An 11,858-nucleotide genomic window follows, 5' to 3' on the forward strand; every position below is an offset into this window, starting at 1 on the left:
TTGAATCAATAAACCATTATGATCGCATCTTCTCTGTGTATCATTTTTGTTCAGTGGTTCTCCAACTGGAAAAAGTTTTATTTCTAATGTCTGATTAGAAAAGATGTTTGTCTAATTTCTACACTGTAAAAAAAAAAAAAAAAAAAAACTTAAACCAGCAGTTGTGGTTGCCAGTATTATACTGTAAAAAATATATAGCAACCTTACTTTGGACTTAAATACAGTAGTAACCTTAAGTTTGTATGGGACAACTTTGTTTCATTAAAGGGACACTCCACCCATTTGCATTAAGCTTTCCATTGTTAGAAACCCAGTTATACTATTGAATGGTCGCGCAACACTCTCTCATTTTCCCCTGAGACAAGAGAAATCTGCTATTTACCTTTTTCACTTCCTCCTACAATGACGCAAAAATCGTCCTTTTACGTCATTGTAGGAGGAAGTGTAAGAGGGGGGGGATTTCTGTAAAGACTACAAGCACTAGTACCCGCCCATAGGGAGTTGGACCTAATGCGCTAACAGAGCTATCACAGATCATCAGTGGGTGGGACTTCACTTGTAGATACTGAAATCAATATCAGCCATCTTGTTTATAAGCTAAGCTAACAAGCGCTGTGAGATAGGAAGTTATGACAATGACGGAAGAAACTAAACATGATATGGAAGTAGAGAATTTTGAAATTCTGCTGCTCGAATCCGCTGTTCGTGGCTATTTTTACGAGCCGCAATTTAGTGAAGAGCAGCTGAGGCTGATGGAGGAACAGGAGGCGGACGAGGAGCCCGGACTGGCTCGAGCTGGGCGGACTGCTGGTGCCTGTGCTCTCGCTGTGCTATCTCGATACAGATACAGTCCGTCTGCTGCAGAGAATTTCAACGATAGCAATTTCTCCTGGACGAAACCTCTGAATCAGACGAGCACACAGACGTTTGTGTTGTGATGTGAACCATCCTAGTGTCGCACCGCATATGTTCTGAATGAACATCCAGGTATCATGCAATAATTCACCATATAGAAAGAAATACAAACGAGGAGTAATTCGCTAATGAGTTTGCCAATGTAATGGGGTTCGTTGTTGTGGGAAGAAAGAGGCGGGAACCGGCGAACATTTAAACATTTTAATAGTAAAATAAACAAAGCAGCTAGCCTTGTAGATGGTCACGGAAGAGTGATTTCTCTGTTTGCACTGTTCTGGATTAGTGGGAGTGGCTTGCGGAGCTGTGCAATGTGGTGCATTGTGGGAGTTGTTGTCTTACATACAAATGCGGCCTAAAGTTATTTTCTGTCTTTTCTCGGTCAAGAGGGCACCAAATTAAAAATTTCTTTTACATTTCGACTACATATATAACCCACTTTCAATAAAGATTAATGTTGAAATGGGTGGAGTGACCCTTTAACTGATGAATGTTATTCTGTTTCACTAAAGTATTATAATCTGCCTTATAACTTTGCAATATACTGCTATCCACCATAATACAGGTGGTATAGCATGTAAACCACATGATGATTCAAAGTTTAACCCCATTGGGTTTCCACAAGCTGAGGCAGATATTAATATAATGAAGGTGCACAGTATCATACACACAAACATAAAACACCATCATGGTGACACACACATGACTCCAAAATAATGCCATAAACATTCATTAAACTATATGATGCAACATAAACCCCAAATGTGCATAACTGATAACAAAAACTAAGAAACATAATTCTTTAAATGAAATGACATCAAATGTGAAGTGTCACACAGGGAATTCTGGCTATGTCAATTTAGAGAAACAAGAACAGAAACATGAGAAGAGAGAGCAGAAACACAATAACTACAATTGACTTCAGCCACAGCCTTAGATCAACTGAAGATAAAAGAAGACATTAAATCTCTGAAGATCTCAGTAGAGGAAGATTAAACAACTCCACAAACAGCATTACCAGCCTCACTTGCTAACCAGATAGACTTTATTTCTGTCAGATGTTTACATTTCTTATTGAGAATTAACAGAGTTTTAGATGTTGATTTATTGTTTCATTTGAAGTTACCATGATGGTGATCGGTGTTTTCTTTAGTTGGTCCCTTGACTTTCTAACATTAATCTTTCTCTGGCTGCTATAACGTCTCGGTTACATATGGTAACCCTCGTTCCCTGAGGGAGGGAACGGAGATGTAGGTTATGACTGACCAATAGGAATCTCGCTAGAGAGGCCAATCTACTTCGAGTGAAACTAAAACAAGCCAATGCACATTGGCGTGCAATCATTTGCATCAGCTGTGCAGCCTCGCAGCGCGGGTATTTAACGAGCAGCTGTTGCAATTGCACACTAGTTTTTTGCTGAGGAGCCAAGCCTGAAAAAGCTGGCCACCCCGATGGGCGGCAGCAGATGTGGCGACGGGACCTACGTCTCCGTTCCCTCCCTCAGGGAACGAGGGTTACCATATGTAATCGAGACGTTCCCTATCGGTCAGTCACTACTACGTAGGTCATGACTGACCAATAGGAATCCCTACCAAAGCGCCACAGCTGCTGCACCCCATCCAGCGCCCCGTGCAGGACGATAGGAGGAGGCTTACACAGAGTGTATATGTCACTGTTGTTCCGTAATAACCCATACAGTGAGATTATTGGATAACACTGGGAAAGCGTGCCCTTCAGTTAGGAAGGAGGACACTGCGGAAGCCACTTACTTCAAGGAGTTATGTGGGGAATACATATGGACTAGCCCGAAGGCTGTACTACATATGAGATAGTGGGTGACTTAGCCCAAGGGAAAGACACGGGCTTCCGTTAGGAGTAGCCGTGGAGAATATACACATATGGGATCCACGTAGGGTCACACATATGGAACCCAGCCCAGATCCGGTTCTCAAGGATTCAGCGGATAAAGGCCTGGCGCCGGACGCTCCGCCATGTCCAGGCCGAGGGGTTTTGAAGGACTCAACAGGTTTTTACTCTGGAGCAATAAGGGTGCACAGTAGGGTGCAGCAAGCCGACAGAGCCGGACCTCTCGGTGCTTCTACCCGTTTAGGGTGAGCACACGGGAGGAGACCGGCTCTACTCGTAGGCTATAATATCTAGCGAACGTGTTAGTTGTCGCCCAGCCCCGCAGCTCTACAGATATCTGTTAGTGAGGAGCCACGTGCCAGCGCCCAGGATGCAACGCCTCTCGTGGAGTGTGCATGCAACCTGAGCGGGAAGGGCACGCCTTGTGCTTGGTAAGCCAAGGCAACGGCATCCACTATCCAGTGGGCCATCCTCTGCTTGGAGACAGTCTTTCCCCTCAGCTGGCCTCCGTAACAGACAAAGAGCTGGTCTGAGGTCCTGACGCTTTGAGTTCTGTCCACGTACATACGCAGAGCGCGAACGGGACAGAGCAAAACCAGGGCTGGGTCTGCCTCCTCTAGGGGCAGTGCTTGCAGGTTCACTACCTGGTCCCTGAAGGGAGTGGTAGGAACCTTGGGCACTGCTGTGGTTGTCACCCGGCCCGAACTCTAGGCACGATTCGTCGACCGAAAAATGCCTGCAGGTCCCCTACCCTCTTGACAGAGGCCAGTGCAACCAGCAGCAAAGTCTTCATGGAAAGAAGCTTTGAGTCTAAGTCTAAAGGTCCCAAGAGGGTATTGAGGGGGGTCGAGGAGGACTTCAGGGCGTAAACACGTTTCGTGGACGGCGCCCGTGCTGAAGTGATGGTGTTATGTACCTCTGGGGGTAAGTCACCTAGAACCTCTGCGTCCCGTCCAGGGACCAGACATGGAGTTTCCAGAGGTCTGGACGCGGGTGCCATCGGGTGCCCCGTCTCTGAGTCAGAAGATCCTTCGTCTGAGGAATGGGCTAGGGAGGGACAGTCCCAAGGAGCATGAGTTCTGGGAACCAAGTCCGGGTGGACCAATAGGAAGTCACCAGAAGGACTTGCTCCTCGTCCTCCCTGACTTTGCACAGTGTCTGCGCAAGTAGGCTCACTGGGGGAAACTCATATTTGTGGAGGCCCCGGGGCCAGCTGTGTGCCAGTGCATCCGTGCCGAGTGTTCCCTCGGTCAGGGAGTAAATCAGCTGGCAGTGGGAGGTCTCTGAGGAGGCAAACAGATCTACCTGAGCCTCCCCGAACTCTCTCCAGATCAGCTGAACCGCCTGGGGGTGGAGTCGCGATTCTCCCGGAAGCACAGCTCGTGATGGCTCGTCGGCCACACGGTCTAGCATGCCGGGGACATACATGGCTTGAAGCGACCTCAGATGCTTATGCCTCGTGCTCGAGGCAGCGATCGTGACCATCCCGTGACCCCAGGTAACGACCACATCCAGAAACACACAGATAGATCGTCATCTTGAAAAAGACGCAAACTATCTGTGTAAGCTCTTTTAGGGACTGCTCTCCCTGGTGTTGAAACACGCAGGGGAACAGTCACTGCGAACACAGACAGGAATGTGCGGGGGGGCGGGGGGTTGAATAACTGTTCGTCTGTTATAGGACAACTTAGTTTGAATAAACAAGCAGACACTGATTAGCTACTGGCTCTACGTTTATTTAACATGAACAGCAAGACAACTAGAAGTGAATGTGCTTTCCATTAAATGTATCACACAGTAAACAAATCCTTAACTAACAAAACAAACAAACGTTGCAATGAACGTGCTTTTTTTTTTAATAAGTCACACACAGTAACAAAACCTTAACGTAAAAACTTTGGAATGAACTTTGCAATTTAGACGCGCAAACTGCATGCCGGTGCGGTGAGACGTGCATGCTCGGGCAGATTCGGCTTGAAGTCTATGATTCGGACGCGGCGCCGCGCGCGCTGTTACAAAAAAAAGCCGTGCACACAGCCCATAGATATAAACACACAGCCAAGCCAAATGGGGTCTTGCCGGTCTTGCGCACCGAACGCGTCATTTTTGCCGCGCGCACCTTTGCGATCGTGCGGACGCGTCGAGTATAAACAAGGCTTTACTCCGTGTCAGCGCGCGCTCTGATCGGTAAAGGTGCACAGACCTCTCCCGAATCATCTCCAGCAGTAGCAGCCTCCGTTTCCCTCTTAAGCTGATATTAGTATTTAAACATTCTCTATGATAAAAAATGTTTGTAAAAAATATTTTAATAGCACGGTTTTGGCGGTTATAGAGTTCTAATGACGGTGTTCAACTATAACCGTCGGTCTCACGGTTATATTATAACCGTCACACCCCTAATTGTCACCATTGTTGAGATTCATATGCTGATTCTTGATGTCTGTGTAGGTCTAAATCATACTAAAGTTCCAAATTATTTTTGTACACTATGTGTTTTCTGTTTGTACTAAAGCACTAAAGCAAACACTCATCTCCAAAATGGTGACTTCAAGCTTTATTATTATTATGTCTTTGTCTTTTATATAACACAATGTTAGGCTGAGACGATTGCTGTGTTAACTAATTTCTCTTTACTGGGAACTTCTTTTATGCCTCAACACAACATAGAAGGGAGTGAACTAGAGCGCCTCTAGTGCACAGACATATTAAGTGCATATATCACAATTATTTTCAATAAAACATCAACATCTAAACCTCTGGTAATTTTCAATAACAACTTTTGTGACAAATTGGTTTGTAATACAATATTGTTTTTGCTAAATTGCTGGCAACCACAGCTGCCAGTTTTTTGTCTTTGTTTTTTTTTTCATAAATTGAAGTTCAATGCCATAAAACCTAAAATATTACTTCCATAGTTTTTACGGTAAAGCGCTTGAAACCAGCTGCTAATTTTTTTACGTAAATTTAAATTGGTAAGGTACAGAAAATGCAATGGAATGGTTTTTTTTTTTTTTAATCCTTACATTTAATAGTATTTTACCATAAATCTACACGAAATGTCCCATGAGAGCAATTAAAGTTTTTCACTTTGTATAGTAAGGGTACATACTGTTAACCAATTAACATGTCTTTTCCATTGTATTTTTACAGTTTTTTTTACCATTAAACTTACAAACATTTTTTACAGTGTATAATAGTTGTCATCACACTTTTAAAAGTTGCAGGATGTTATTAGTGAGGATCTAAGCATTCAAACTAGCAACTTCTGTTAATGCAGCTTCAAGAGAGGAAACATTCATTACCTTAATTTGTTATGGTAATGAATTATGTTGTTTATTTATCTGTCACATTATTTTCTATACACTAATGTAGCAATTTATATATGGCTGTAACAGTTTGTTGTTGTGGGAAGGAGGTGGTGGGAACCAGCGAACATTTAAAGACTTTTAATAATAAAATACTGTAAACAAATACAAAACAAAAGTAAAAGCAGCAGCACCTCACGGACGACTGCTGCCACATAATAAAGCAGAAACATAACATAAGTCCAGGCCTGACCTCTCTCGTCATTTACTGTCGTCGCTCCTTTTATGTTTCCGCTCCTCTGTGAGAGATATTTTTAAAGACTGAAGTTAACTCTGTACTTGACCCATTACAATTCGCATACAGGCCCGGCCGCAGTACAGAAGATGCTGTTAACACCGTGACTTATTATATTACTAAGCATCTGGAAAATCCAAAAGCTTATGCACGTTTATTACTTGTTGATTTTAGTTCTGCTTTTAATACAGTTCAGCCCCACCGTTTAATTCAGAAATTGAAGATGTTCAATGTTAATTCCTTTTTAATTAAGTGGTATCTTTCTGTTCTGACTAATCGGACCCAACAGGTTAGAGTCAATCATACTTTATCGGAGTTGAAACATATCAGTATAGGCGTTCCACAGGGATGTGTTAGTTCTCTGATTTTATTTACATTGTATACTAACGAGTGTTCAAGTTGTGATCATAACAATTTTATAGTGAAGTTCTCAGATGATACAGCGATACTTAGTCTTTTGTATGAGAAGAATGATTTGTCAGTGTATTTCTCAGTGATATCAAGGTTTGCAGAGTGGTGTGATCTAAATCATCTTATTTTTAACACAGAAAAGACTGAGGAGATGATTTTTGATCTTAGATCTAACACACCAGTGCTTTTACATGGAAAATTAATTGAGCAAGTACGTTCCTATAAGTACCTTGGTATCTACGTGGATAATACACTTAGTTGGGGGATTCACGTTGATACAATTTGTTCTCGTGTGCAGCAAAGACTGTATTTTTTACGTAGACTCAGACTTTATGGAGTTGACCAGAAAATTATGTGGTTGTTTTATCAGGCAGTTATAGAGAGCATAGTCAGATATGGCATTACAGTTTGGTTTGGTAACCTTACAGTTCAGGTAAAGTCGAAGCTTGCACGTTTGGTTAGAATAGCGATGAAGACCATTGGGAGAAAATAACTTTTGTCTCTTGAGTCATTATATGAACAATCGGTCCTGAGAGAAGCACATAAAATCGTGGTTGATCCATTGCATGTTCTGTACACTGAGTATGAATTGTTACCTTCTGGAAGACGATACAGATTTCTGATGTGTAGATATAACCGTTTTAAGAAGTCTTTTATCCCTTTTTCAATTAAATTGTTAAATGATGAATGATGTGTATATATGTGTATGTATATGTATGTGTATGTATGTGTGTGTATAGGAATTGTTATTTATTATAATACTAGGGATTTTAATGTATGCATTTCAATGTTTCAATGTCAATGTAAACACCTTGAGTCCAACACAAATTTCCCCTTTGGGGACAATAAAGTGTATTTCATTTCATTCATTCATTCATATGAGACTGGTGTGTCGCTCATCAGTAATCCCGCTCTCTCACGGCCCTCTGCTTGCTCACCACAATGGCTTTATAATTTTTTAAAATAATTTTTCATAAATATTTGATATTTGTTTAATATTAAAGGCAGGGGAAGAGCAGGAAGCAGGTGACGAAGTGAAAAATATACTCAGTTGTACACATTCAGCAGGCTATCCCTGTCACTAACTGTCAAGGATCTGCAAGAGGACCCAGGTGCAGAATAGCAGTGAATAAAAAATAAAAAATAAATAAAAAAAAAGACTGTAGACAGGTCACAACAAGGACAGTGAGGTGTGAAACAGTTTAAACAGTGGGGCTGACGACAAAATGACAGGCAAGGCTAGTCCTTGGTGACCAAGGGCTTGATGATTGCAGAAGAAGAGGCAGCACCTGGTGGAATGACGGTGAGGAAGACCAGGCAGGAACACAAGGAACCAGAGGCTTGATGATCACTTAGCTGTAGCACCAGTCTAGCTGCCAGGCAGTGAATGTCAGTGGTCAGGAAATCTCAGGATGCTTGGCAGGGACAAGCACAAGACTCACAATGAACAAGACAAGACACAACAAGATAACAGAGCAAGAATAAATGAAACAAGAGGCAAACTAAAACCTGATGTAAATAACTATGGCTAGATTAAAAAAAAGAATAAAAAAAGAACACTAGAAACAACTGAAACTTATAAACTAATAAAAATTAAACAAAGAACAAACTAGCAGGAAACTAGATACTGGAGAAACTAGGTCAGCCAGAACCAGGAACTTTTCCCATAACATCTGATGTACTCGTTACAACATAAGAAGAATGGTGTCTACGATAATATTAGTCTCTCTGTTTATCCTGAGGTTTACTGCAATCCGCCGGATCCAGGCCGGATCCAGACCTGATGAAGGGCCTGCGCCTAGACATGACAATGACGCAGCCCTAAGTGTCAAATAGTCTCTCCCCTGTGAAGGCCTCCTTCCCTTTACCTCTGTACAGATAAAACGTTATAAAAAGTATTCCAGTTTGCATGGATACGCAGAAGCGACTAAAAATTCGGTATTATGCAGACCAGACAAGTAAATTTGTGAGGTCAATTTGTAAAGAAAGACTACGCGCCTGCACAAATATATATTCAAACGCGTATACCTATAGACCAAACACAACATGCATGTGCACGCCATCGCTGTTTTCACAGATTCATGTTTTTGAAGTTTACACGGAGATAGTTTTTTTCTTTTTTTTCTTTTTTTCTTAAACTTGCACCTTGTTCCTTATCAAAAATAGGCCTACTCTCGGTTCTCTGAAGACACAAGACAGAAAAGATTTCACAAAGCCCATTTCAAGCCTTAAGTCAGTTTTGACCAAATGTGTAATTACTGGACTTTGGTTTTGGACGGCAGTATAGCGCTGTTAATGGATAATCAAAACTACACTTCCCACAATCCAGTGCTTTAAGGGAGCTTCCTGGTACAGCTTGCAAGCACGAGCTCAGCAGCACAGGTTTCGCAGAACGATCGCGCGCATCGAATTGAGCCTGTGTTTTTTTTAACTCAGTTTACCCTACATTTACCTTGCAACATCACGTAAGTATTTTGATACGTGCAATTTTCGGGCACGACTATAATATTAGCCGACATGTTGCAATAACAGATTCTTTCATTGAAAGGATCTTGGCAAATGGCCATTTTGCTGCGCGTTCATATGTTCGGCCTTGTTTGTTCTTATAATAGTTGTAAACGACTGACGCCTTTGAATCAGGTTCTCTTCCACTCATTTAATACCTGCAAAACACAACATGCGAAAATGCAAGCATTAATTCTTCGGAAAATAAATTGATTTTTTATAGACTTAGAAAGCATCATTGCAAAGCACGAGGATGCAACCATGATTAAATTGTTATTTGCCTGCACCTAGATTATATTCCAAAATTAGTTTCAAGCAATATAGCCCTGAATGTATTAGCGCAAAATATGCGTTTCACAACTGTGTTTTGGTTTTTCATTTAAATTGTGTTGTCCTTTTCAGAATGCCTAAGTCAAAGGAAGTGTTGTCTTCTTCTTCAGACAGCGACTCTGACAGTGAAGTTGACACAAAGGTATGGACACGAATATCCCCACATTACACTTTCACTTAACTGAAAGAAATGTAAATTGCATCCAAAAGTATTTGCATATGCAAAATTGGATATTTCTTGAGAATAACCACCAGTTTCATGTTGTCGAACATTAGAAGCATGACCGTACACAGGGTTTTGGAATAATGGGGGCCAAGAACAGCTTGTGCTGGGGCCCTGCTGGGATCATTTTGATTCCCTTGATCTATTCTACATATGTGCATTTTAATTCTAGATTGGATAACAATAGCTTTAATACCATGATGTTTTTTTATTTATTCAGTTGAAAAATAATGAAAAATAGCATTTGGTTGACAGGATGAGTATTTTTTGGTCCTGAGACTTCCACAGAAGATATCTAATTTTTTAAAAAAAAAATATTATATAGACCACTTCTATTATTTTAGAATTTATGAATCAAGTGAATTACTGAGACTATCAGGAAACTTTAACTGAGTTCATTATATTAATTCACAATTTTCACTCACACATTCATTCTCAATTACATGCCTAATATGCTGAAAACGGATCTGGTTGAGCTGTTTGCATCACTGGATCATTTCTATAACGCATTTGTCAAATATAAAATGTTTAGCTATACTACTTGCATCTTAATGTTTGACTGTTAAAACCGAAGCGCCATTATGAAATTCACGTTTGGCCATGATTAAAGTACCATCTTCATGTGAAATCCTAAGTTCCTGATAATGGCTTTCAATACAATGTAAAATTCTGTATTGCAGGCCAAGAGAAAGAAGCAGGCAACACCAGAGAAGCCGTCAAAGAAACAAAAAAGTGGAGAAACTTCAAAAGTGTCATCAGCCTCGAAAAGCAGCAGCAGTGAAAAAGATAACATGTTCCAGGTGAATGATCTAACAGAGATATGATGACATAAATGTTTGATACAGCATTACCACACTGCATTGTATGTTATATTGTTTTTTTGTTTTTAAGATAGGAAAGATGAGGTATGTGAGTGTTCGGGATTTCAAGGGAAAAGTGCTGATTGATATCCGGGAGTACTGGATGGACCAGGAAGGTGAAATGAAACCAGGCAGGAAAGGTAGGTTTCTATTCTTCATGGATTCAAATGTGACAGTAGAAATCCCAATTGGTAGAGATTCAGCAATGTGTGTTTTAACCAGTGGGACAGGGCTGATTTACTGGGGTTTGGATTTTAAAGTCACCATGAAATCAAAATGAATCGCAATTCTTATTTAATTTTTTACAGAATTCATCCGTGCACATTTTTTTTTTGTTCATGTGCCATAAAAACAAAACAATATGTATTCAGATGCATTTTGTGTATAAGTGATCCGAGTTGTTTATTTCCCAGAGTTCTGTTTTTCTGTGTTTATTACAGGTATTTCCCTGAACCCAGAGCAGTGGAACCAACTGAAAGAGCAGATAAGTGAGATTGACGACGCCGTGAAGAAAATCTAAGACCTGCCTGCAGTTCACTGTCAACATGGATGCTTTTTTAAACCGATTTTCACTCTACAGTTCTGTATCTGCTGCCCTCCAAAGCCCAAACACAGTATCTAAACCTTCCTGAATCCGTCAAGGGACAGGTCATAGTCTAGAGACCTGATTTTAGTTATGAATTTGAAGTAACACTTAATGTGTAATTACTATGTTTTTGCCCTTTGTAGAGTGACATGTTTCACAAGGAAAGTGTGGGGACCAGGACACTTTGTATGTATATTTTAGATTAGGTGTTTTTGAAGTAGTAGTTCATTGTATTTTTCTTTCTTTCTTTGAGTATCGTGGCTGGGGTTTTCAAAGGGTTTTGCTAGAGAGATAGGGTGTTAATTTGTGCCCTTCATTTTCAATAAAGATGAGGAAAATTCCCACACCAAGGATTTTGTTTTATTTCTCACAAAACTATAAAGGTACAGGAAAAACTGATCAAGTAATGACAAATTATACACTAACATTTAAAAGAAATTAATACGGCTTTTCTGCAAGGATGGATTAATTGAACTATTATAATAGTAAATACAATGTTACAAAAGATGTCTATTTCAAATAAATGTTCTTTTGAACTTCCTATTAATCAAAGAATATTGAAAAA

At 40.7% G+C, this 11,858-nt stretch overlaps 1 protein-coding gene across 1 annotated transcript; it reads left to right on the forward strand.

The window, feature by feature from the left end:
* Window positions 1-9,166: 9,166 nt before the first annotated feature.
* On the forward strand, window positions 9,167-11,634 carry sub1a (SUB1 regulator of transcription a). The gene is made up of 5 exons (XM_056253352.1): window positions 9,167-9,254; window positions 9,697-9,766; window positions 10,528-10,647; window positions 10,739-10,847; window positions 11,148-11,634. Exons 2-5 carry the CDS (start codon window positions 9,698-9,700, stop codon window positions 11,225-11,227), a joined length of 378 nt encoding a protein of 125 aa, XP_056109327.1. The 5' UTR covers window positions 9,167-9,254; window position 9,697; the 3' UTR covers window positions 11,228-11,634.
* The last annotated feature ends 224 nt before the right edge of the window (window positions 11,635-11,858 follow it).

The sequence above is a fragment of the Rhinichthys klamathensis genome, unplaced genomic scaffold (genome assembly GCF_029890125.1).
Source record: "Rhinichthys klamathensis goyatoka isolate OS25496 unplaced genomic scaffold, OSU_Roscu_1.1 h1tg000104l_1, whole genome shotgun sequence".
NCBI classification, from domain to species: Eukaryota; Metazoa; Chordata; class Actinopteri; order Cypriniformes; family Leuciscidae; genus Rhinichthys; species Rhinichthys klamathensis.